At 38.3% G+C, this 25,610-nt stretch overlaps 1 protein-coding gene across 1 annotated transcript in view; it reads left to right on the top strand.

Moving 5' to 3' along the window:
- EFHC2 (EF-hand domain containing 2) overlaps positions 1 to 25,610 on the top strand; it is a 70,727-nt gene that overhangs the window by 41,990 nt on the left and 3,127 nt on the right. The window contains exons 10-15 of the mRNA XM_063353897.1: positions 1,133 to 1,329; positions 5,643 to 5,776; positions 11,303 to 11,500; positions 12,067 to 12,159; positions 19,721 to 19,814; positions 22,236 to 23,742. Coding sequence (XP_063209967.1) covers positions 1,133 to 1,329; positions 5,643 to 5,776; positions 11,303 to 11,500; positions 12,067 to 12,159; positions 19,721 to 19,814; positions 22,236 to 22,331 — 812 coding nt within the window. The 3' untranslated portion in view covers positions 22,332 to 23,742. The remainder of the gene's footprint in view (positions 1 to 1,132; positions 1,330 to 5,642; positions 5,777 to 11,302; positions 11,501 to 12,066; positions 12,160 to 19,720; positions 19,815 to 22,235; positions 23,743 to 25,610) is intronic.

The following is a 25,610-nucleotide window of genomic DNA, read 5'->3' as shown; positions in this document are numbered from 1 at the left end:
TTATTCAAGCTAGACCTGACTGTGACCATAGTGTATTTTTTGTCTTTTGCTTTTACGGTGCTAGTAAAGCAGTTAAGACAGATATCTGATCCAAACTCTGGTTTAATAAGTAGTTTGAGTTTTACATTCATTTATAATTTTGACTGTAAGAGGCATTTTATTACACTGTTCATCAGCCTTTTATTGGACTTGCATCACTACCTAATATGTAAGACATCATTAAACATTACTGAAGTATACATTTTGGCTTTTGACTTGGAAGCTGGGATGTAAACAGGAAATGAACCCCAGGCACTACAGAGTTGTTGTAGGGCACATATCCTGGCGAAACTAAACGTGTGACAGCCTGTTTTCTAGAAAGCTCAGTACACGCAATGCAATCTTGTGCACCAGAAGATATTACTGGAAAGCAAAATGTTCCTTTTAGTTTCTTCATACCCTTGAGCACTGCATGCGGTTTCCAGTGGCACGAATAAGATAATTATAATGTGAAAAGAGATAATGTGACATACCCAGCTCACAATACAGATCACAGTTAAATTGGATTGGCAGAACAGTATGTGGAAGATGGTGTCATGTCAAGTCCTATTTTTTTTTTACATTCAAAAGCCCTTAAAAACAAGTTAGAATTACAGTGCACCAGAATTCCTGATCTTCGTAGGACTGTGCTATTCTAAGTTGTGAATTTTGTGAATTCTTTTTTTTTTCTTTTTTGCTTTAACTGTTCAAGGATAATTGCCTGCATTTTACACTTTGCATCTTACGTTTCTCATGGGTCAGTCCCAAGGCTGGCAACAGGGTTATGGGAACGATTTGAAGAGGCACATTTCTGTCCCATTTTAAAGAAAAGAAAAAAAGGGAAGGTGTTTGGCAGGCATTCAAATGAGACATGTCACAGAATATGCACAATGTAACTGTTGCTGTGGACACCGACAGAGGCAGTTCTTTTAACAATGAAAGGGAAAGGGACAGTATACTATAAGACAAGAAACTCAAGGATGAAAACTGATTTAAATACAAACCAGCTAGTTTGGGGTGTCTTTTTGGTTTTCTTCTGTGGTTTTTTTTGTGTTTTTTTTTTTGCCCCCCCAAGTAAAGCCACAAGTAATGATTTACAATTCTATTCTCATAGGGATACTTGGTGGGAAGTTCTTGGAAAGAGGTCGCATTAAGAAGCCTGGGCAGGAGCTCTTTAAGAGTGAGCCATCCGAGTACTTCAAGGCTCAAGATCTGTTTGTTGGAGCCAGAGTTTGTTTCCATGGTCACAACTTTCTTTTGGTGGATGCTGATGAGTACACATTCAACTACATGGAGAAGCATGCAAATGAGGTGAAGCAGGCTCTTGTTACTTTGTTATCTTTAAGGACTGTAGTTTACCTGTGTATTTTTCAGAATTATTTATACCTAGTTTCTTCACCCGAAGTTCACAGCCCAGCGCTCTCTCTCTAGCAATGGATTTAGGAGAGGCTAGCTAGGGAGTGCATGCAAGCCCGGCCACTCTTTGCCGTTCATTCCCCTTCTACTTTCTCAGCATCCACTCTTATTGTTTCTCAGCATCCACTCCTGTTGTATTAGGGGTTGTTAGAAGGAAGTATCTTTTATCTGTTATAAATCAACCTCCCACTAGTTCAATCCCCATTCACCTTATGCACCGCCTTCATAATTTTGTAAATCTCAGACATTCTTCCCCCTTCCTATCCAGTCAAGAGTTTCAGCCTTTATAGTCTGTCTGTGCAAGGTAACTCTGAGATGTGGGGAATGGAACAGTGCACAGTATTCAGAATGTGGGCACATCCAATTTAGAGTCTTACTGATGAGGGTATTTTATTCCCTGATGTGATTTTTTTGGTTCATACGCATTTGTCTGCCAAAACATTTCCCTTCTAATATTAGAAATTCATATCACAGTCTGGAATTCAAGCTCACAGTTTGTACTGCATTCCACTATCTTTTGGTGTTCCCTTCAGAGGGAAGAGCAACAATAAATAGAGAGCTGGGGTGCCTCTGCTGATGTATAGTTTATGCTAGCAGTCATTACACAAATGGCTAGTAAAGAAGCCCTCATTTGCCAAAGCCAGAAACATATGCAATAGGAGGATATTGATTCTCCTATAGCAATTGTCACAGAGGTCAAAAAGAAAGGATACAGGGATGGAGAACCACAGAAGAGCCACAGAGCGTTTTGTCAGATTTTATATTGGTTTGGTAAGAAATGTAGATTATTGGGAGGTTTTTTGGGTTTTTTTTGGTTTTTTTTTTATGATGAAGTTTGTGCTGCAATATTTGAATAAATGTACGCCAGTATACTTGGAAATTTCTGTTATGTGCAGCTCTGACCCAGTCACTCTGAGACGCAACTTAAGAATGCATCAGCTCAGGAGCCACGGCATTTCTGCATCCTGATCCCTCTTCTGGATTGTTGCTTCGTCACAGTGTGATCTTGAACATCAGGACTTTGGGGTAGTGTGTATGCTTCATAGCTCATGGTGGGGTGGCAGCATGAATTGTGTCTTCAGCAGACCTTCTCTAGAGCTGCCCTTTTGCTTAGGCTTGCTGAGAGCATGTCTAAGGAAAATATCCAGGAGGATTTATCAAGCTGTGGTACTCTGCCCATTTGTCCAGACCTTTTGTGGATGGAGAAGGAAGAAGGTTCTTAGTGCAAGTTTTAATTGTTCCCTGTCTGCTTCCTCACTAAAGTGAGTGGACCTGCAGGACACCCAAGACACCAGTAGGCCCTTCTTGGGGACTGCGAGTCTTGATGCCATTGTGCTGCTGAGGCAGAGGTAGATTCAACACATGCTGTTCTCACTCAAATGAAAATAGCAGAAAGGTGTGCTTTCTTAGTAAATTAACGTGGAGTTAGCACCACCTGCCTTCCCTGGAATAATGAGGAAGGTCTGCAAAATGCTTGTTGATGTAAAATGCTACGACTGCTAAATGCTTTAAGCGGTAAAATACAAAGCTATATACATTATGTTTTCTTACTGCTGGACTGTTTCTTCTAGTAGAATCAAAACCAATTCTGCTATTCTCCAAAATGCAGAGCGCATCATTAGATTGTAAATGTTCTTTGGAACTGCTGTTTGTGTTGATTATCTTGGGTCAAACAGATGAGATCTTAGTTTTCCAGATTGAATGATTGTACATTATCAAAATAAAATCACAAAATGGGAAGAAGTAACACTAAAAATACTTCTTTAAAGTGAATTTTGAAATGTTCTTTGCACAGTTAAGATTTTACAACAGCTGTTAGAAAAAAAGCTTTATTCTCCCAACGGTAGTTGCTTTATTCACATCCTTTGAATAGAGCTCAAGAAGTAAGGGCACACCTTGTTTGCCTCAGTTCATTAAGGGATTGCATACTCAATTCACAAGAACTTCAGCAAATTTTAGAGAAGAGCAGAGCTGGAAGATGGCTTGAAGAAGGGGAAACAATTTTAAGAGGACTATTTCTCAGTTATTTCTAAAATTAGAAAATAAATAATTTTCCTTCTGAATAGACAGAGGTTTCCTTTCAGCAGAACACATCAGTACGTATTCTGAAAACTGGTGAAAGAAACCCAGATGGAATGTTTTTCTTCTGGAAAATGCCATTTTGACCACATTTCTATAGGCATATGTTGATTTAGATGAAATTTTGATTGGGTAAACATAGTGCAGGTGGGAATTGATTTTGCTATCATTGAAACATTTGTTTGACTCCATATGAGGTATTTGGAAAGCTTAAATTTTCTGTTTTGAAATTGTATTTATTGTATTGTTTTTAAGTTGTAGGAAGAGAAAAATCATTGAGTCTTGTAATTCTGATTGCCACTTGTGCGGAAAGTAACTTTATGGATCTAATTCTCAAAATTTTTCAAGACTTCTAGTCTCTTTTACAATTTGTGGGAAAAAGATGTATTTAGAAAACATAAATTCACTTCCAAAGCAGAATATGCGTGCTGTGCGCAGTCCTACCGGTATATCCAGGTTTGAGGAGGACTCTTTGAAACAAGGCATCCCTCCTTGTGCCTCTGTGGAAATTAATTTAGCATCTCTGGAACAGTCTCCATTGTTCAAATCTTGTAGTCTTCTGCAGCACAAACAAGGAGGTTGATTTTACTTCCATTGAATTCAACATAATAACCTCTGACTTAAGCCAGACCATGAAATAAAACTGGATTGTGACTACAGCATGTCAGCAATTACATGAAAAGCAGGAAAAGATGTTAAAGAGTTATTGCCATGTTACTCCGATACTTGATGTCTATGTAGGTGTTTGGAATATGCAGTTTAGAAAAAAGATGTAAAAATAACTGCTTTGATAATGTAGAGAAAGCAGGTTTTTAAATAGACAGAACACTTTGTCCATCTTTAAATACTCTAGTGATTGATTCCTTCTGCCCAGGCTTTTCTCAATCTCTGTTCCTTGTTTTTTCAAAAATGCTATGTGCTTGTGGCCCAAACAATAACAGCTTGGGGAGAGGCTTGAAAAAGTTGCTATTTATAAAACTTTTTGGTCCTGCTGCTCCACACCACTGCCTTGCAATGCATTGCATGCCAGGCTTGTACCTGGAGCAGTTTTGGCATGTGCAGCAACAGTTTTCTCTAAATCTGAGCATGTTACCTGCAACCACTGATACATTTATTAAACCTGGATCACTTTATACTGCTCTGGCAGTGCCATAGGGACTTTAAATACCCTTTTCTAGATCCCTTTGAACTGATACAATGCTGTAGACAAACTTCATCATAATTAGAGCAAGGCCCAATCTCTGTTGTGTCCTTAATACCAGTCATACCAAATTTCAAATAATTGCTAGTAAAAACAACATTGCTTACTGGAAGAAATGGGGGGAAAAAAACTGTGTTTGGAGAGTTCATTGTGCTTTGTAAGTTAGACAGAGCATGACAGATATAAGGGCATGTCAGTTATTCATGCTTGGACTCAACCCTTATTTAATGACTAAATACATAGATGTTTTATGTTAAAAATGAGTATAGCAAATAAATCTTTGGTAGAGTTCTAACACAATGTTCTGAATGTAGGGTGGAAGTTTAATTGCTCCAGTTCTGTTTACCTAAATTTAATTTTATTTTAAGGGCCTATAGTTAGAAGAAATAAGCATTCTTCTAACACAACAGGAAAAACTGGTTCTTAACAAATTTCCAGTTGCTAATTCTGAGTATGTAAAACAGCACACTCAGTCCAATATGAATGAGAATATCTGTTCAACAGTTCATCAGAGCCAACAGTGAAATGATTAGTTTTAACATGGTGAATTTTATTAATTGAGAATTCAGTGAGATGCACCAACATAAAATGAGAAGCAGGTTACTAGAACTGTTCTTTAAATGTTTCTGCTTCTGCTTTAACAATTCAATGTTTGAAGCAAAAGTGTCTGTCCTTTTATGTAGTTGGAATAAGCTTTTTGAGAGTGCATGACCTGATGATTTTTGTTTAATTTTTTATATTCTCAGTAGGAAGCAATTTTTTCAGTAGCAAGCTTCCCTCCAAACTTAACACAGTGCTGACTTTTGCATTTGAAATGAGGAAACTAATCATACTTGGCAGTTCAGCATTGCCCTGCATCTTGACAACTCTTACTGGTACGTGCATAGTGCCTTTCCCTCTAACGTATGTCTTGCTTTTCTTTGTTAAGTTCTCCATGGCTGATATTGGTATCATCCTCAAGAAACTAAAAGACACAGCCGAACCTCGTTCCCGAGAGATCAGACAGGTGTTTGCAGCCGCTGACCCTGAGCGTAGCAAGGTGATTGAGTATGAACCTTTCAGGTAAGACAGTGGAGTTTGTTTTTTAATATTTAATGAAGGCACATTCCACAAAAATGTATAGAGCATGGCTGTTTCTTGATGCGTTCTGCACAGTGTTAGCTGACAAATGGTGTACATTTGTTTTGCGTTTACTTGGAGACTGTGTGTGAAAAAGAACGTGAATCCACGCACCAGAAAAAAAGGAGAAATGTGATAGTTTCAAGTAATCTGAAAAGCACAACTAAAATCTGTCTGCTTTTTATGGAGCTGGCACAGGGTGTTGTGAAGAAGGGCAAGTTAGCAGTACACACAGTATACACTGAAAGATAAAGAAAAGTCCATCCTGAGAGTCAAAGAGTTAATTAGTAGTTTTGAAATTCAAGAAGGAATGTTTGAGTTGCCTTCTGAAAATGGTGTTATTTGGGTTTTGAATCATTGATAAATAAGAGAGTCTTCACGGAACCAAGGTCTATTGATATTATAGGATGCAGTGGTAAGCATCTTTAAAAAAGACTGGAAAGCAGTAGTGAGAGCAATAATTAATGCTGGGATAGTGATTTCAGCATAGATAGGGGGTGCGGAAATCTGGATTCTGGCAATGATCCAGATACCGCAATGGGCAAATGTAGAGATACTTGAAAGGGGAAATCGTGCTCAAATGCAAGCTGATTTCAGTTTATCCCATAGCCAGAATACTTGAGCAATGTTGCGTTGGGTACTGGTAAAGTTAATGATGTGGAACAGAGGAGGAAATTTTACTTAGAAGCATTTGGTTTTCAGTGGTAATATAGTATATATTTAGGAACCGTCATAATAACTAAAGCATATAAGTAGATGTATATTGCGTGGAGTGTCATCCCTATAGGAATGTTAACCAAGGTAGAAATTGCTTCTGAAATATCTCAGAAGAGGTATAGATCAGCAGAAGCTTCCTCCAGCAGTTCAAAGGGAAAGCAGTGAGAAATGAAAACAAGCTGGTATTCAGAAATAAAAAATAAGTGATTAAAAGGTAGGACTTAAACTAAGAGAGGCCACAGTTATTGGCAGCTTTTGGTCAAAATATTTGTAGACTCAGATATTTTACTCAACAGAAGCAAGACTTTGAATTGATAATTGCATTAAGAGGGAAAATGTTATTACTGGAGTAAGAAAGGTAGAAAATTGAAACTTAATGTATATCTGGAGAAACTTTATAGCACTTGGAAAAGGGTTTTAATTTATATGCACAATAAATGTTTAAAATCAAATAATTATGGTTTTAATTCAAATTATGAAATAATCATCTGCAAAACTATCTTCTTACATGCAATAAGAGCAGGGCAAAGCTTCAGAATGTTTGCATGACGAAACTGGTGGAGCACACTTTTAGAAGGGATGATTATGCAGGGAAAGATTTTTATTTTATTAAGGAGAGGCTCAGTTGCATGTAAATTTAATCACAGTTGTATTCTGTGCAGCTGTGAACAGCCCAGATGATTAATTTAGGGTAGTGCTGTTCTGTGGCATGGAGTAGGATATGTCTAGCTATACGGTATTAAGGCACTTGGTTTCATCAACAAAAATGCAGTAGCCCTCTCCGTGAGCAAGAGTGAAAGCAGCAGAGCCCACCTAATAAATGTTTTCTTGGCCTCAAGTGCTCACCTGGCCAGCCGGAGCACCTACTAACGGTCTCATCCCTCCTGTGGTGGAACCACAGGGAGGGTCTGCTGGGAAGCGTTCACATTGCCAGAGGAAGAACTTGCCTCTAAGGAAAATTAACTTTTGTGCTTTATAGTGATTTTGTTTCTGTTAATTTATAGGATATCCAGTAATCTAAAGGCGCTCTTTTTTTTTTGTTTTTTTTTTTAAATCTATGTATTTTGTTTTAGAATGAAAGAAACATTTTTAATGCTGAAAGCAGGAGCAGTTCTTTGCATCTGTGAAAAGTCAAAGATACTTTTCTGAGAACAGAATATGTATTTTTCTTTCAGTTCTGCATTTTCTTGTGTACATCACTGTTTATTTTTAATCTGTCGTGGCATTTCATGATTATAACTGTAACTACAAATGATTATTTTTAGTACAGGCAATTATCTGTGTGACAGCTTCAACCAGCATGATAATCCTCTTATCTTAAATACAGCTAAAGCTTTACTGCACTCTGAACTTGGCTGTTCAGATTTCTTCCTTTCTACCTATGTAATTTTATATGAGCTGCATTTAAAAATACACCTGTACGTATGATGTAGTGAAGCGGAATTGTAATTATACAATTTACTTCAACTACTTTCAGAGCACAAATCTATGGCACATCGTCCTGGAAATAAATGCATGGTGTACACTGAAGCTATCCCCTAAGCTATTGTTAAAACTATTGAAAACTTTGTTAAAAAGAGAAGAAAAAAAACCCCAAAACTTAAACTTAGATGCCTGTGCATCACATGATCCTATCCAGACTGCTTTTTCTCATAAGCTACTGGCAAGACTGTTCACTGTTGGAGACAAAGAAGCATGTGGGTTTAACAAAGATGTCTATCTTCAATTCAGTTTAAGAAATAGCTCTTTTAAGCAGTTTATTATTATTCCTTCTTTCTCTACCAAATTCAGATTGCAATCTGTCTTACTCTTCTAGAACAACAAAAAAAAAAAGTAAACCAAAAGATAACTAAGCTGTGGGAACAATTGTTGCAGCTTGTTTCTTTTTGTCAGGAAGAGTTTAGATGTAATTCTGTTTGTGAATCTCTGGTATCGCTCATTAGTCCCTGGCAATCACTAGAATATGCTTTAATTCCCAAACAGACAATAATTTTACCTGGGAGCTTTGGTGATTTTATTGTCGCTAACTGGCTTGAGAAAATAAAAGAGCTTTAAAATCCCGACACTGGCAAAATCTGTGCCATGCGTGGAAATCCAGTCTGTGGAAATACTCAGATGGGTGATGTTATCTACATGCTTTCAGCTTTCCCAGCCCAAGCATTTAGAGTGCCAGCCTTATCAGGCAGTACTGTCCTCTTCTTTGTGTTTGCAGTAGTATTACTGCAGGCTCCAGGGAAGAGGCTCCAGTTTTGACTGGATCTTTGAATGCTGCTACAATATAAATAGCAATATTCAGTAAGTGGAATAATAATACTGACAAGATAATGATAATATTAATAGATGGACCGAGTTTTGATCATTGAGTTTGCATAATCTCAGATAAGGTTTGCTACTGTCAACTTGTCTTCTCCTTACATTTATCTCCTGCCACTGCAAATAAAGGGTCTTTCTGACTTATTTAATGTGAAAAAAGGAGAAATTCAATCAAAGTAGACACTATGCTGTGTTTAGCATCCTTTTTTGAACAGCTGTGTAGGTGCAATCATGTTTTATGAACAGGTATCTTCATTTGTGCAAGCTTCTGAGAGGAAGCAAGTGAAATGTTATGTTTGTTGATGAAATTTTGCAATTTGGAAGAATACTAAGTTTCTGTCCTTTCACTTCACATGTGGATGTTAAGAGACCCATTATCAGATTTATTCCAGAGTTTAACTATTCTCCAGGGAGAAGTTCGAATCTTGTGTCAGAACTTTGTGCATCACTAGTAATTTCTTCCATTTGTTTTCAAAGATTGGTATATAATCACAGTGATGCAGTACCCTTAAGGGTACCACAAGGTACATCTCTAACTGCATCAGCAATTATGGTGAAGTTTATTCTTAGTGCAGTTTATTCAGAAATATTATATATAATTAATCTAATTTTGGCTGAAGCACATAGGCCTATGTTGATGCTTGCTGTTTTAAAAAAGTCCTGTTGAATGTGAGTTCACCAGAGGCAGACACTTGGGATCATAATGCCAATGTATCATAGAATCATAGAATGGTTTGGGTTGGAAGGGACCTTAAAGATCATCTAGTTCCAGCCCCCCTGCCATGGGCAGGGACACCTCCCACTAGACCAGGCTGCTCAAAGCCCCATCCAGCCTGGCCTTGAACACTCCCAGGGACGGGGCATCCACAGCTTCTCTGGGCAACCTGTTCCAGTGTCTCACCACCCTCACAGGAAAGAATTTCTTCCTAATATTTAATCTAAATCTCCCCTCTTTCAGTTTAAAACTGTTACCCTTCCTCCTATCACTCCTCTCCCTGATAAAAGAGTCCCTCCCCGTCTTTCCTGTAGGCTCCCTTTAGGTACTGGAAGGCTGCTGAACAAGCCCATCTCTCTCAGCCTGTATTCACAGGAGAGGTGCTCCACCCCTCTGATCATGTAGTTACACTAAGCCAGGTTTGACAAGAGTGCAGGACACAGTAGTGCAGGACTATTTGCAAGTCCTTTAAGTTGCCACTGGCTGATGATGATCTGCAAGCTTCACTGACCATGTAAATTAAGGGCAGATAGTATGAGAACAGCTGAGGTGATCTACAGTTCAGGCCAGTTTTTTCCAGGAGAGCAGGAAGCCTCCTAGGTTTCCTTGCATACCTTACTACTGTTTTTTTTTTCTTTCCTTCCGTTGTGTCAACATCCAGGACGTATGAGGAACTCTGTAATCATTGAAGGCAACAAAACCCCTACTGCAAAGACAGTGTGGTCTTTAAAAGTAGTCCTTCTCCTCCCTTCCACGAACAATATCAAGCAGAGGGAGATTGTTATGAACTGTAATTATTAGTCTTGGTTCTTAAGCTCCAAAGCTTGTGTCCACTTGCTGATATACTACAAGTACCTTCAGGAGTTTACCGAGAAATCACTCCAGCTCTATTACCAGCAACAAATTCTTGATACTAGCAGGAATGACTAGTCATTCAGTGCTAGCACTGGCCCATCAGATGGATCTCAGGAGCATTTCTTCTTTCTTGAAGTGGGCTGATTTGTCTGAGGAACACAAGCAATCTTGGGAGAGCGCATCTCAGTTCTTCCCTGCATAGAGTCTTCCTCCGATGACAGTGTCCAAGCATAAACCGGTCTTGCTACTGCCTTCTGTCTTCCATTCTTGGTAACCCTTGTAATTTCTGTAATTACAGCAAAAACTACCCAACAGGGCCAGCTTTCACAAGTCTTTGTGAAGTGTGGCTTGACACTTGATTAATATTGTGTTCTCTGTTGGGATCTTCTGCCCCACTTCTCCTCTGCCACTGTTAATTCTCTCTCTCTATTTTATGCAATTGTTGTTGTGCATGCTTTGTGTTTACAGGTAATTAATTACTGCAGAATGCAAAATATAATTAGGAACAAAACAGGATAATACCTTGTTAATTCACGATCTTGTTGGATAAATGCAATGACAAATATTCTGCTAATATTCCATGCCGGTATGGCATCTCCAGGTAAAAGGCTTCAATCAGGATTATTATGTATTTTTTTGTAGGTATAGCCAGCTACTAAGGAAATGTGGACATCTTGCAAAAGTTTAAGATTTGTTAATTTTCATTATACCTCCTTGAACAGATCTGGATTTCAAATTTAAAGATCTAAATACAGCATTTTATGATGAATGCATTTTAATTCCTTCTTCACCCCCTGAAATGTAGTGATTATTAACTGTTTTTAACTCCTTTACTTAAAACTCAAGTGAGCTGTTGTTTTTGTGAACAGAAATTTGATAGCCAGCATCACTGATGGAGCATTTTCAGAACATGAAATTATCACTCTTGGGCGCTATTACAGTGTGAGAGAGGAATATGAAATGGACCTCCACTTCCTCCTTGCAGTGGCTCAAGAACAACTAAAGAAAAATAGCTTTGAGAATTTTGAACAACTGTCTGCAGTGTTTTTATACAACGACCGTGAGAAGTAAGTTTCCTCTGTTTATCCTAAGCTGTTATTTGGGAAGCTCTACCTACTTTCTGTTTGTTGCTGAGCGAATGATATATTGTGGCCAAAGGATATTATTTGTAATGTTAAGCCTCTCTCAGCACTTGACAGTAGACAAGAAAAGGATAGCCTTTTTGCCTCTCATTTTGTTTGTGGACTTTTTATTGTAGCTACTGTACTGAACGTTTTGGCTATTCACAGGCAAAACAGAGTATTTCAAATCAAAGAGGAAAAAATAGTGATTTAAGGGGAAAAATAAAGGATTTGTAGCTGATTCTTTATATGACTCATTTGCCCTTTTTGTTCTCTGATGTCACAGATAAAGAATCACAGAGAATCACTAAGGACCTCAGCCCGGGGTAGACAGGCCACCATGCGTACTTCAAATTTCTTGGCTTTGTAATAGTGAAATTTCATTAAACCTTCTTTTCTTTATCTCTACCCCAATATTCCTCATGTGTTTTCCTATTCACAGCAACATTCACGTGAAATAAATCTGGAAAATACCTAATGTACACTTGTCCCCTCTCTTTCTGTTTATGTAGATGTGGAGCGCTGCCCCATGAGATGTGCAGGACTATTTGCAAGTCCTTTAAGTTGCCACTGGCTGATGATGATCTGCAGGCTTTACTGACCATGTGAGTTAAGGGCAGATAGTATGACCTGCCTGGATAGGTGGAAATCAGTGCTAAATATCTACTGCAGACAGAGTTCTTAAGTATTTGTCATTTACCTAATATTAATCATTTAATGATGTTGATTTTGTCGCTATACACATGTGGACTTTCCTATTTATAGAATATTTATGATCAACTGAGGTGCATCCACCTTGGCGACTTCTATTCATCTTGTCTGGCATGGAAGATCATCTGGGTTTTGCCAGAATTACATGGAATTAGTCTTATGGGAATCAGCTACTGATACTTATCATTATCTATGACATTCATTTTTTTTTGCATTAGTTGTTCCTGTGCATATGTAAGGTAAAACCAATAATCTTGTAAAAGCACATTACGTGAGTTTTAAGAACCATACCAAGATGAATACAATGAAACGTCCTTGAATCAAGTAGTCAACATCAATAGTAAATAAAAGTGGTTTGCTACTCCTATTAATCTCACCTGAAATGTATTTTATGGTAATTTTTAAAAAGGAAAAGGACTGTTAGCATGGTTTTGGTATTTTTCCACAGCACATTTGATTGTTTCAAGACAAATTGCTTGGCTAGCTGTATTAATGGGAGTAGAAATGAAAAGAACTAGTATTCAGTGCGCTTGTATTAAAGGCTAGAGTTCGGAGTACCCTGTGGTGTTTTGAACACTTATGTCATGTTGAGTTTGGTTTTCATGGCCAGATTTTCTGGTAATAGGTTTAAATACATGCTCACTGGTCTCTTCTTTCCCTTGTGGGAAATCCTTAAATATTTTGTCTGTTGCCTTCATACTGTGTTAAAAGCAGGAGCTGGTCTTGTCTTCTGTCATGTTTAGATGCTTTCAGGTAGATATGCTTCTTGATTTCAGGAGGAATTGCAAACTAAGCATCTGGATTTATCAAATAATGAAAAGACTCTTGTCAGGCAGAAATGTGGAATCCATTTTAATAAAGCATCTTTGTACTGCAAGCAAGACTTCCTGCTTCAATCGGTATCAACAAGACTGCTTTAAGAAGCCTAAGGGGCTATTTTTCACAAAGCCCCCTTTTCCAGACCAAAAACTTTCAGAATAGTTCCCTGCAGTAGCCAGATAGATGACTTTGGCAATTTGTTTGCTGTTCATCACTTCTGACAGTTAGTTACAAACAGGAGTAATCAGAAGCATGTCTGAATTTTAGGATTAATTTAAACCTCATTTTTAAGAACTCCCACAAAGCTGCCCAATGCAAAAAGTGTTGGAGGGCAATTGACATCCTGTCCTAGACAAGGGGTTCTCATAGTTTCCACTTCATAAAGGTTGAAATTGAATAGATGCACAGACAAAGGACTGGAGGTTTTCCTTTATGTACTAACTCAATGCTGATGAAAAACAGACAAGCCTGACACATCGTAGGCTCCAGAGGTGCGTTTATTGTTTGTGAATTTATGAGGGAAAGCTTTTGTGAGATGAACCTCTTCTCTCCTGAAGAGTCCCAGTGTAGGCAGTTAAAAAGAAAAAGCCCAGTACACTACAATAAAAATTAGAGATAAGCTTAGAAGACAAGGAGGAGACTAAGGGTTGGATTTCACCCAGGTACCCATGACAGCTGAATTAGGATTCAGCCGCTGTAAATTCTTTTTGTAGGCAATGGAGGAGGAGAGAGTTATCTCCTCAGCCTGTATAAGAGCTGGATTTCTAAATTGCCATCCATTTTCCTTTGTTTCTAAAGGGGCTGTGGCCAGACTGTATCACAGATTTCTGTTTGAGAAAGGTAAATGGTGTGAATCTGGGCCTCAGAAATGAGTGTGAGAAGTGCTTCATTATCTAGAGTGCTACGTGTAATGCCGGTTCTAAGTTACACTAACAGCTGCTTCAAAAGACGGCACTTTGTGGTGAGTCACTGCACTGCAGATAAGAAGGAAGACTTGCATTCTTAGTAATGTGTGCAGTTGGCACTGCCTGGTAAATTTATTGTTTCGTGAGGGTGCAGTCAGGGAAAGATTTTTTTGAAGTCTATTTAGTAGGAGTTAATTTCCAGTAATCTGGAAATTGAAGGAGATTTAGACTTTTCTCTTCCTTTCCTCCTGCTTTCTGTAGTTTTCTTTGAGACTGAGGAATCAGGAAACAGGCAGGTTTATTGTTAGTGAAGAACAGTCTCACTCCTGGAGAGTATGCAATTCAGTGTGGGCCAAGTTTTCAACAATATTCTTTCCCTGTGTTTTTTTGGATGAGGAAGCACGTAATTTTGTGTCCATTGATGTTTCTGAAGCAAGCAGTGGCGGTCTTCCTACTGTGTGTATCTGTATTTATGAAGGAAGAAAGTGGTACAATAAAAGTTGTTGGATTGATTCCCACAAAATCAGTATATGTAGCTAATGCACTAGCTGGACCCTATTCAGCTATAAAATGATGCTAGACAACATGATCAGATAGTAGTTGAAGACTGAAGCTGTATGTTTATTCAGCTTTGCTGTCTGAGATTACGTGGCAACTGTAGGACTTAATGGTTCTATTTTTCCATTTTGAAAGGTAATACTCTTAAAGTATTTATTATTTACATTTGTAAATTATACTGCAATGATCTGTCACTTATTAAAAGCATGGGATGGGACTAAAAGTTACTGTCTAATTTTGTGGTCACCTCCAGATGACCCAAGACTTTGTTTACTGTACATAAACACTATTCAGTTTCCACAGAGCGTAGGGAGAATTAGCACAAAGACTCTGAGGTTTCATAAGACACTTTAAAATTGCCTGTCTAGAGTAAATTTATATTTTTAATTGTGGGATGGTGGAATAGTAGGATTTAGGTACCCAACAATGTGTCCATTTTTCCAATTTACCTGAGCTGGCTTATTAAAAAGTATTTCCTTTCTCCGTCAGCATTTTCTCACGTAGTTTTTTATTCACAGGACAATACAGACTTTTAATCACGATGTATTAAGCAATGCATACGGTACACCATTTTTTCTGCCAGAAAACCACAGTAGTCATCATAAGCATTTCTTTAAATTTATGCAGGCATAATGAGCAATTATAGTTTGTTTAATAAATAAATGCTGCTAAAGTGCTTAAGTAATGGATTTAGTTTGGTTTTTTTCAGTTATTTTTTATTTACTGCAATGCTAAATGTATGCTAACAAGGACTTTTCAAGACGCAATCCTGTCCCAGAGGGTATATAAACAGCTGGCAGATAAGGAAAGAAAAAATGGAGGGAAGAAGGAATGGATGACAAGTTTACGAGTATTACATGTTGATTATTCCACGTTAGTTTAGTTGTTAAGCATATGTCCCTATTTTTTAAAATATGATTTTTAATTTCTGTTAAAAACAGCTGTGTGGTTCTTCAGCTCTTCACAGTATGAGGGTTAGTCTGTTGGACTCTGGAGGGGGGCTTGTTGTTTTGAAAAAGTTAATCCCAGGTAGCAGTGCCTGATGGCAATGGGCATCCTACATGGTCATCCCAGATCTCAAGTCACTAGTAGGGCAGGCCAGGCCACTCCTGCATGCTCAGCTTTTCTCTGGTTTGTGGCTAAGCATTGATTTTTTATGTAGTTGCTTGTCTGTAATGATTTTTAGGGCTGACCTATTTCTTTCAGGAAGCAAACCCTCTTTTCCTGCTACAGCAAGTGTCCTGCTAGCAGGAGCAAGACTGGAAAGGGTCACAAAATTGTTCTTCTGCACTCTGTCTTCTGCTCGTTACCTTTGCTGCCTGAGACTCCCTATGCCATTTGTGATTAAAAGACTCTCCAGCATTAATATTCCGATCTCTTAAAAGAAATTATTTCTGTTATTCAGTATGCTGAGAAACTGATGGTTCAGTTTATAGTTCATAGAATCATAGAATGGTTTGGGTTGGAAGGGACCTTAAAGACCACCGAGTTCCAACCCCCCTGCCCTGGGCAGGGACACCTCCCACTAGACCGGGCTGATCAAAGCCCCATCCAGCCTGGCCTTGAACACCTCCAGGGATGGGGCATCCACAGCTTCTCTGGGCAATCTGTTCCAGTGTCTCACCACCCTCACAGTAAAGAATTTCTTCCTAATATCTAATCTAAATCTACCCTCTTTCAGTTTAAAACCGTTACCCCTCGTTCTATGGCTACATGCCCATGTAATGGCCCCCTTTAGGTACCGGAAGGCCGCTATAAGGTCTCCCCAGAGCCTTCTCTTCTCCAAACTGAACAAGCCCATCTCTCTTAGCCTGTCTTCACAGGAGAGGTGCTCTAGCCCTCTCATCATCTTCGTTGCCCTCCTCTGGACCTATTCCAACAGGTCCGTGTCCTTCCAGTGCTGAGGGCTCCAGAGCTCCCCATAGTAGCTCCAGGTGGGGTCTCACGAGAGTGGGGCAGAGGGGCAGAATCACCTCCCTTGACCTGCTGGCCACGCTGCTTTTGGTGCCTCCCAGGGTGTGGTTGGCTTTCTTGTTGTTCCTAGTTGTTCAAGTCATGAATAGATGCATACACAAGATGGTAGCCATTACTTCATTTGTACTGATCAGCTGCATAGGCTTGTCCGTGGTTGCTCTTTTAAATCTTTTCATATGAGCAGTTTATGACAATTTAGGTGTATACCCGTGTATCAAACAGGCTGAAAAATCCCAACATTTTCTCTAAGGTTAAAGTAGTATGATGCTTCCCTTCTATTATTATCAGATAAACTTCTTCATACATGTTATTCAAAATTAAGGAATTAAAAAAAAACCCTCTGCATGTACATTAACTTTTCACATAAATGCTTGGGTTACAGATTTCTTGATGGGAAAGAAACAATATTAATAAGTAGCCTTTACTCACCAAAGCATATTCAGGAATAGTCATAATGTGATTTAACCAGATTTTTCACGTATCTGGAGTATTTCATTGTGAATATATTTTTAGAAGCAGAAATGTATGATTATTTCTGTAATGTCAAAGAAAAAAAAAGCTCTGCAAACTATGATAGGGATGGGGGAGTGGCTTTCATTGTCTAAAATCACATGCATTGGTGAAGTCACAGGGCAAAACTGAAGAAAAGCATGGTTTCAAGAGATCTTCGTTGCATCTTCGTGATAAGACAAATGTAATTTCCTTTCCTGAAGAGCACTGTCAGTTTCAGTCATATTAACTCCAGCCACTGAAATGTATGATATCTCTATCCTAGTAATGCACAAATTGATAACATCTCCTCAGTCCATCTGGATACTCTGTGCCAAATTGCAAGTGTGTGCATTTAGTAGATTGATACAATAAGTCACAGCAGGACAGAGATCTAAAGAGTAGATTTTATTTTATTTTTTCTTTCTGGATTATTCTAGAGTAATACTTTAAGCTGCTTTCTGTAGCTATTTAAATATGGGATTTAGGAATCCCATTTCTTGTGCTCGTGTTAAAATCTTTCGTTATAGTTAACTTCATGCCCATGTTGTCATCTCAGTTTGCTAGTGCTGTCACATTAAAGGACTTTTCTCCCTGTTAATGTATGTTGAAAGCAGAAGCAATGCCTTCCTTGACTTCATCGCCTCAACATAAGTTTAAGTAGTTACATGCCTTCACTTTTTCTTTATTTAAAAATCCTGCTTCTAGAGCTCTGCATCTTGGCAGTAGACTTAATCTTTTGACTTTTCAAAATTAGAAAATATATACAGTAAAAGAAAAAAAATATTTGTCATTATAGTTCTGAAATTTAAAATTTGTGTGCCATAGTTTTTTTTCCAAGAGGTATAAGTTTTTTATTGTCTTGTTATATCTAATGCAAAACTCCTTTTGCCAATTACCACGTGCAAAAAAAAAAAAAAAAAAACAAACCAGAAATAAGCAAGAACCCCTTAGAAGTGGGAATGATAATTTTCTTGTATATTGGATATATTTCCCAAAAGTAAGGCTTTATGAAAATGTTAACTTGCGTGTGAGCTATTGTAAACAAGCAAGCTATCATAGGAAGGTTTCTCATGGCAATGTTTCATGCTCCTCTTTAATACTAGTAACAGTAGCATTCTTTTCTGACTTTGCTTTCATCTTAAGCATAACTCACTCTACTTAATGTTCCAGTTTATCGCTAGCATCTCTGTTTATGGCTGTCAGTATATTTTATTATTATCTCTCCTGCTGACTATTAAATGAAAGGTGTGGGGGGAGGAGGAGGAGAGGATGAGTTGCAGTTTATTGCAGTTTATTTTTGTCACTAGATTTATTTTTTCCTCTTCTTTGGTATTGTTTTCCCAGTTTCTGCTGTAAATTCTCCCTTAAAGTACCTTCATGCTTAATTTTTACCATAACCCGCTGCAGTGGTTGAAGGGTTTTGAGGCCCATGTTCTGTGCAGTGCTATTTCTTTAAGAACAACATAAAATGGTTTTCTTTAAGAAAGAAAAGACTTGTTTCATGGAGATGACCCTGCTTCTGTGCAGTACTATTTGTCTCACCAGATTACAGGACAGAATTTTTTAACCTGGTGTTTCCCACCAAAGAATAGGTATTGAGTCTTGCTAGTTATATATATCTCCCTGTGGACCCCAGTGAAGCACAGACACTTTCAGGGTGTGCTTGTGTGCCTAAACCAGGTCCCTTTTGTATGTAGGTAGTGTTCGGTGAGACAGATGTCATTCACAGAAGCTGCTAGTACAGTATTTATGGCAGAGCAGTTAAGCTGTTCATTTCAAGAACGATTTGCATGGTAGCTTCAGCTTGTGGATATCTTTCAAGCATTTGCCTAGTCCCGCTGAAATAGCAGTGGTTCCCAAGTGCCTTAATCACCCGAGTGTTTTGCTGAATTGAGGACTTTTTTTGTGGAGCTGCTTCATTTGAATCAATGTCAGAAGGATGATGTGGCTTACAAATCTGTTCCCATGGGGTTTATTAGTGCAGGGTAATGATTTTAGAAATTTGAGGGAGGGAGACAGCATGTTCCACGTGTACCTGTAGACCTCAGTGGGCAGCATATGTATCTTCATGCATTTAGGGGCCCTCATAACTGACACAAATATATATTTATTCCATAGAAATGAAGAATAATGCCATAAAACAACTACAAAATGACAAGGCTTGTGATTTTTAAATCTGACTGTTATTTGGTACGTTAGAGAGCTGTGTGTTTTTCAATTGTAAATTGATCCCAAGGTGTGTGCAAACAGCATTTTGAAGGATTGCTTATTTTCAGGAAATAAAGCAGGTCAGTTGTGTTATAGCACAGCTCACTTGTATCATTCTACATGTTTCTTTCCTACACAAAGGAATCATACACTGATCATCTCACCTTTAAGTTTGTCACCAATTGTGAGATCCCAGTGTTGGAAAAGGTTGGGCAATGCTTCAAAAGCAAAATGAAATTAGTGGAAATGTAATAAAACGTGAAGAAGTTGAATTCTACTATGAGAGATAATAATAAGGTGTAAGAATATTGAATAGAAGGTATGATATAGAAGTTCTGACAGTTTGGTAGTGTTTTTCTGTACTCTGCCAGTGTTTGGTAATAAAGGAGTGAAAAATTACTATCCAAAAGGTAATGTATTAGTATGCTGTAGATAACATGATACAACTTTGTTAAAAATTTCCTTTAACCTTGAGTCATCTTACGGATATTGTGCTCAGGTTTGGAGATGACCATAAGCAAGTGGAATATAAAAAGTTTGTGGATGGGCTGAACTGGAGAGAGAATCAAATCCCTGCTTTCCAGACAATAAAGGTAAAACCAGTATATCTGTGCAAAGGAACAGTACAGTACGTTGATACAATTTGTCCAACTTCAACATGAGTGATTTATCCAATGGAGACCACAACAGGTTTCATATTTGCATATGTTTGCCTATTTTCTTCAAGTAATTAATTTATTTTCTGGGAGGTTTAGAATGAAGCAGAAAAATCAAACAAGGCCCTGTAACACTCCCATGCCTAATAAGTGTCACATCTCTGTGTCATTTTTCTAGAAGAAAAAAAAAAAGAGAAGGAGAAACAGGTGTATTTGTCCATGAACAATGGGCATGAACACCACTTCACCCACAAATATTGTCGACGCATGTCAAATGATCTGTTTGCTTGCTGAGATAGTCGGAAATACTTTAAACTTCACTGACACTGCAGAAAGTAGTTATATAACTCCATAGAAACTTGTACATAATACACCACATCATGGGTAGGTGTACAGCAAGAGCAGTATTGATGGATCAACTTTGTATATCTCCACCAGCCTGCTACTTAGGGTAAATTAAAATGTGGTATCAACAAGCTGCAGAGATTAACCTGATCTTGCCATCTTGTGCTAAATGGAACATTTAAAAATAGATGTGAATTATGCTGATTTTTAAAAACTTTGTAACAGATAAATCCGAAGCCCTTCTGACAACATGTGGGTTTGCTGTTCTGGCCTAGCCAATGTGTTGCTATGCTTGTACAGAATGTGTTTGCTTGTGTTCAGACCATTTAGAAACGTAGCATTGCTTTAAATTCAATGGTGGCATAGTTTAAACTAATATTCCTCAGGTACTGTGCTATTAACCTGACTCCTCTCTCTTACTTGGCTTACCAGCTCTTTCTCCTGTAGCATCTCAAACTGTCGGTGATGTCTAATGAGGGCCCAATGCTGCTGGTTTGCTCTGCTTTCCCTGGTGGTTTATTTCTCCCTTTGTCATTGAGAAGAATTTTTCCATCTTGTAAAGATAAAATCAAAGCCCTTGTATGTGTTTTATAAAGCTGTCCTGTGGTTAAAAGTGTGCATTAGGTTTGTTCAGTGGGTATTCTTTATTTTTACAGAAGAATTCTGTGCTTGAGTTATAAATCAGTATTTGAACAGTGACTGTTCTCAGGAGACTGTGTCAGGATAAGGGGCCTCATGACCCTCAGTACCACAGAAATAGAAAGGTCAAAGCCAGTGCCCAGAGGATTTTTGCCTTGAAGACGGTGCAAAGCGCTGTACCAAAAAGCAAGGGTGAAAGAAGCAGAGGCTCATATACACTTGCTGTTGAATGGGTTTGACCGTTTCCTTCCCCTCACAGGATGCCGTTGAACATGAGCTCATTTCTGGCAGGTGAGGGAAGGAGATGGCTCCTATGGGGCGCAAGTGGTGGTGGAACCAAGAGCTAGCCTTCACAAGTTGAAGGTGTGGAGGAAAAGGTGCTTGTGAAACAAGCAGGAGGTTGAAATGGACATTTGTGGTGAAACGTATGTTCAGAGCAGCATAAGAGATGAGGTTTTGTTTGGGTATGAAGAAGATATTATCTTTGCTTGGAGGACAGCCAGTGGATGGGCTTTCTGGGAGTAGCTGATGCCTAAGAGCCCTATTTAAGAATGGTACATGAAGTTATGGGAGGAAGGTTGCAGCTGAAATCAAAAAGGAAGAAAGAGCATCAATAGAAATTATAACCAGTCATCATCATGCTAGGATAATCAGTTCCTTATTGGCTCCAAAGCCTTGCTGTAACCGTCATACTGACATACAGCACTGTTTTTTTAATGAACTGCGCCCAAATTGGTCCAAGTATAGTTTATTCAGTTTTATTGACTTTATTGTTATCTTAATTAGCTGCAATACCTAGGCTATCTTTGGTGTAGTGCAAGAATATTTTAATGAAAACATCAATACAAAATGGAAAAAAATATAGAAAGGAAGAGAATTAAATCTTGTTCAACTTTAGAATCCAATTGTCATTCTGATCATTACTTACCATGAATTAACAGCAATATTTTGGGGCTACAGCACTTGTATTTGACAGACAGATTTCAGCAACAGAGTTGTGCTTATTTAGCTGACTTTAAAGCTTATTTTTCTTTTTCTTTCTCTCTACATCATTATTTTGTATGATTTTTGGTGTTGAGACATAGATGACTTGCAAGACTTTCAAATATAAGTGTCTTAATGAAGACAATATAGCATTATTTTATTTGAAAATATTTGCAAAGCGGCAAATGATAGAAAATATTTTTAATAAAATGTTGTGCAAGATCGATAAAAATGGGTGTGTAGTAATCTTTTGAGGATGTGTTATATAAAGTTCCACTTTTTCACAGATTTGGAAATGAAGCAGCTCATTCAATCTTGTGTTGACCAGCTTTTAACTATTCTTGTTTTCAATACTATATTCTAAGATATTCTCTGGGTTACTAATTTCAGAGTGAAGATGACTTGAGCGGACAACCACCATCCCTTCCTGTGAAAGGGATCAAATACTTACCTCTTCTGGATGATCTGTTTGGCAAGGAAGAATAATCTGATCTGTGCAAGGCGCTGCTTTTGGATTAGTGTTTCAGCTCCAAAGTTTATTTAGACAGATACTGAAAAACATTCCTTGTAAAACAAAAAAATCAGATATAAGTTTTATTGCATGTAATTTCTTATTCCAACATAGATGTATACTTTGTGTGTTTTTGTAACTCCTTCTAAATCAACAGTACTCTTTCATACTTATACAAGCATAATTAAAACTGTATCCTCTAATCTTTGTGTCTGGTTATATGGAGAATTTACAAGTATTGAGAAATCTTTGAGTCAAACAGAGCAAAATCTGACTGACCCTGCTTTATTCTGCAAACAAAAGAGGTTGTTGGATGACCTCTTAAAATGCTATGTCGGACTGTATTAGCACAATAAGGTAATACCATTCAAATTTCCTCTCTTGCTCTTTATCTTATATCTGGTTTTGCTGTATCCCTGTGGTGACGCTTAAGTACTGTTTGCACCAAAGTTCATTATTTTATGGAGGAAATACTAGCAGGGTTTTAGCACAGTATAAAGTTGCTCTAGTATCAGAGATAATTATAGCCTTCCAATGTAGAAGTAAGTATTTTGCAGCCACAGCACGGAAACTATCAGTTCTTGCTTTTTGTTTTAAACGTAACTCAGATTTGTAACCACCCAAGTTTACTTAAGTGAGACATGTATGAAGAGAAGGTGTTTCAGTACAATTTTAGTGTGCAACTTTCTTGCAGTAGCACTGTACTTGCCCTTTGAAAATTAATTGATGCCTTTCTCTTTGCTCAAAGTTGCAGTGACTAAATGGAGTTCCTGTTAGCATTTTTGTATCTTTTTAAGATTATGCCAGCTCAAAGCCATGATTAGATCTGAATTTAGTGCATGCTTTTGTGAGAGAAGTAATTACCTCAGTTTAACGAATGGAAAGCTGAGGTGAAGGGGAGAGCTGACTCATCCATGGTGATTCCACATGGGAATGGGAAGAAGTGTTAGTCAGCGCATCTCTGCTGGTGGCTGGAAAACTCACACAGTCAGTAGACTGGGAACCCTGCCCTTTCTCTAATCTGAAATTACAATTTGCGGAGGAAGTGTTTGATTTAGAAGGATGAGAATTAAACATATCTAACTTCCTAGTTCAAAGAATGACTTAATTCAGTGATTCTGTATCTTTTTGGAAACTTGGAGATCCCTTTTAGAATTATGATTCCATTTAGAAATACCTTGCTGCACTTTTGCGTGATAGTGTAAATGAAATTTCTAATTGTATTCTCTCTAGCCCCTCCAGCTCCTTAGAAGAAATTCTTTTCCGTCCATATGGCAAAATATGAAGCTTGTGGCAGTTTTTTACCTTTGTGAGTAAAAAAGGACTTGAGGCAAGGCATAATTATGTGTGTCGCTGCTGCTTAGGAAGATGTTTGCAATAAAATGGGTAAGTGATGGTTGTGTCCAGGGGGTCAAAAAGAAAACTGTGAAAACTTGTTGAAGTGCTTCAAGTTGTAGACAAGACCATGTACCGCTTTTTGATCCAAAAAAGGAAAATGGTTTCTTACAGGACAAGAAAAATGTGCCTGACCACGGGGATAGTGTCATGAGCCAAAACAATAATAACTTGTGTTTGAAGCCAGTTTGATGAAAGCTGAGGATTTTTAAAACATGCCACCAAGACTGAACTTGTCACTTTAAATGAATGCAGTTGCCCTTGTAAATTTTTAATATGTTCCCCAGATTTCAGAAGGGTATGTTTCAGTTGTGGAAATGCAACTGAGGGTTTCCAAGACAGATTGACTCTGAACATTTAGAACTTCCCAAGTAGCTTTTAAAGATGAGAAATTCACTTTAGTTTATTTTTCTTTATGTGTATAGGATAAAGAGGAGCCTCTTTACAGGAAAAGAAAAATAGTGCAAGTATATAATTTCTTATAATTTCATGTGGAACCCTGTGTATAGATCTGGTCAGTCATGATCTGTTCTGTTCTTGGTCATGGTCAAGAAAGGTGACTTCAAACTGGAACCAGTGTAGAGAATAACTAGAAAGGTGAGACCAAGAATAATCAAGAAAGGACACCAAAGGAGCTTGGTTTGTTTAGTGAAATAAAATGAAGTCTTAGAGAGAATATGACTGCTCTCTGTAAATACATTATGGGCAGGCAAGGAAAATAATCTCTTTCAGTTAAGAACATTGGTAGTCTAAGAACAAATGGATATAATTCGTCACAAATAAATTTAAACGGGATAACAAAAAGTGATTTCTCACTTCTAAACCAACGAGGGTCTCAAACAGCCTTCCAAGACTAAAGTACTCGGTTAGTTTTAAGGTTGAGATGGATCATCTGATGACAGTAATTTTAGGATGTTTATTAATACTCTTCTGAATTATTAGTCTCACTTCTCTTTCTCCTCTTTTCCCATGCATCTTGCATAACCCTGATGGGCAAAAAAGATCTCCTAGAAGCAGGGCGGACAGGGCCTGAAAAATATTTTCAGTGCTTGTCACTGTGCTCACAATGTGTCATATGCTGTGATCTGATGTGTTATAAACACTTTTCACCAGGTTTTCTTTTTTACAAGCAGCAGTGCTTCCAAAAGGGAAAGCCCTAGCCAATGAGCAGTCCAATAATACTCTTTGTATAATGTGACTTACAGCATATGCTGCCCAGAATATTTCAACCTCTCCTCTAATCCCGCCACCAGCTTCTTCTCTCTTTTCACATTGCTGATGAGGGGCCTGAATGAAGACAATACCACAAGATTATATTTCAAGATGGCAGGAGGCCACAGCTTTAAAGCATGCATCGCATAAAGGGGAACGCAGCCCTCACAGTTGCCATTAATCTCAGCTCTCGATCTCTGTAGGGGAGCCAAGGATATCTTCTTTCCACAAGTATCTGTGCTGTCCATGACAGGAGCGAAGAGATTCACATTACAGTACTGGCTCCCCATCTCACTGCTGGGGTCTGCTGCGTGTTCAGTGTTAATTTTTATTTCCTCAACTTGGCATTTGAGAATAAGAGGCTTCAAGTTCTCTGGAATAGCTGCTGCTGCAAGCAAATGGCAGGCTGCAAATGGCAAAGAGGACCAGTCCTTGTGTGCAGGTGGTGCACTGGTTAGCTCATGGCCTTGCGTCAACTTCTGTTCCTGTCCAGTTCAGAGTGCCTGCTCTGGTCACCAGCAGATAGGCCCCCTCAGACATGGTACCCACAAGCAGCCATAGACAATCTGTGGACAAAAATCAAGTTCCTTTCCAGGCAATATTTTCCTGTGTTCTGCCCATCATACAAGCATCTACCATATTTTTCT

Source organism: Chroicocephalus ridibundus, chromosome 1, assembly GCF_963924245.1.
Source record: "Chroicocephalus ridibundus chromosome 1, bChrRid1.1, whole genome shotgun sequence".
NCBI classification, from domain to species: Eukaryota; Metazoa; Chordata; class Aves; order Charadriiformes; family Laridae; genus Chroicocephalus; species Chroicocephalus ridibundus.
Note: the sequence above shows the minus strand (reverse complement) of the source record. Positions and strands in the feature narration are given on the sequence as shown.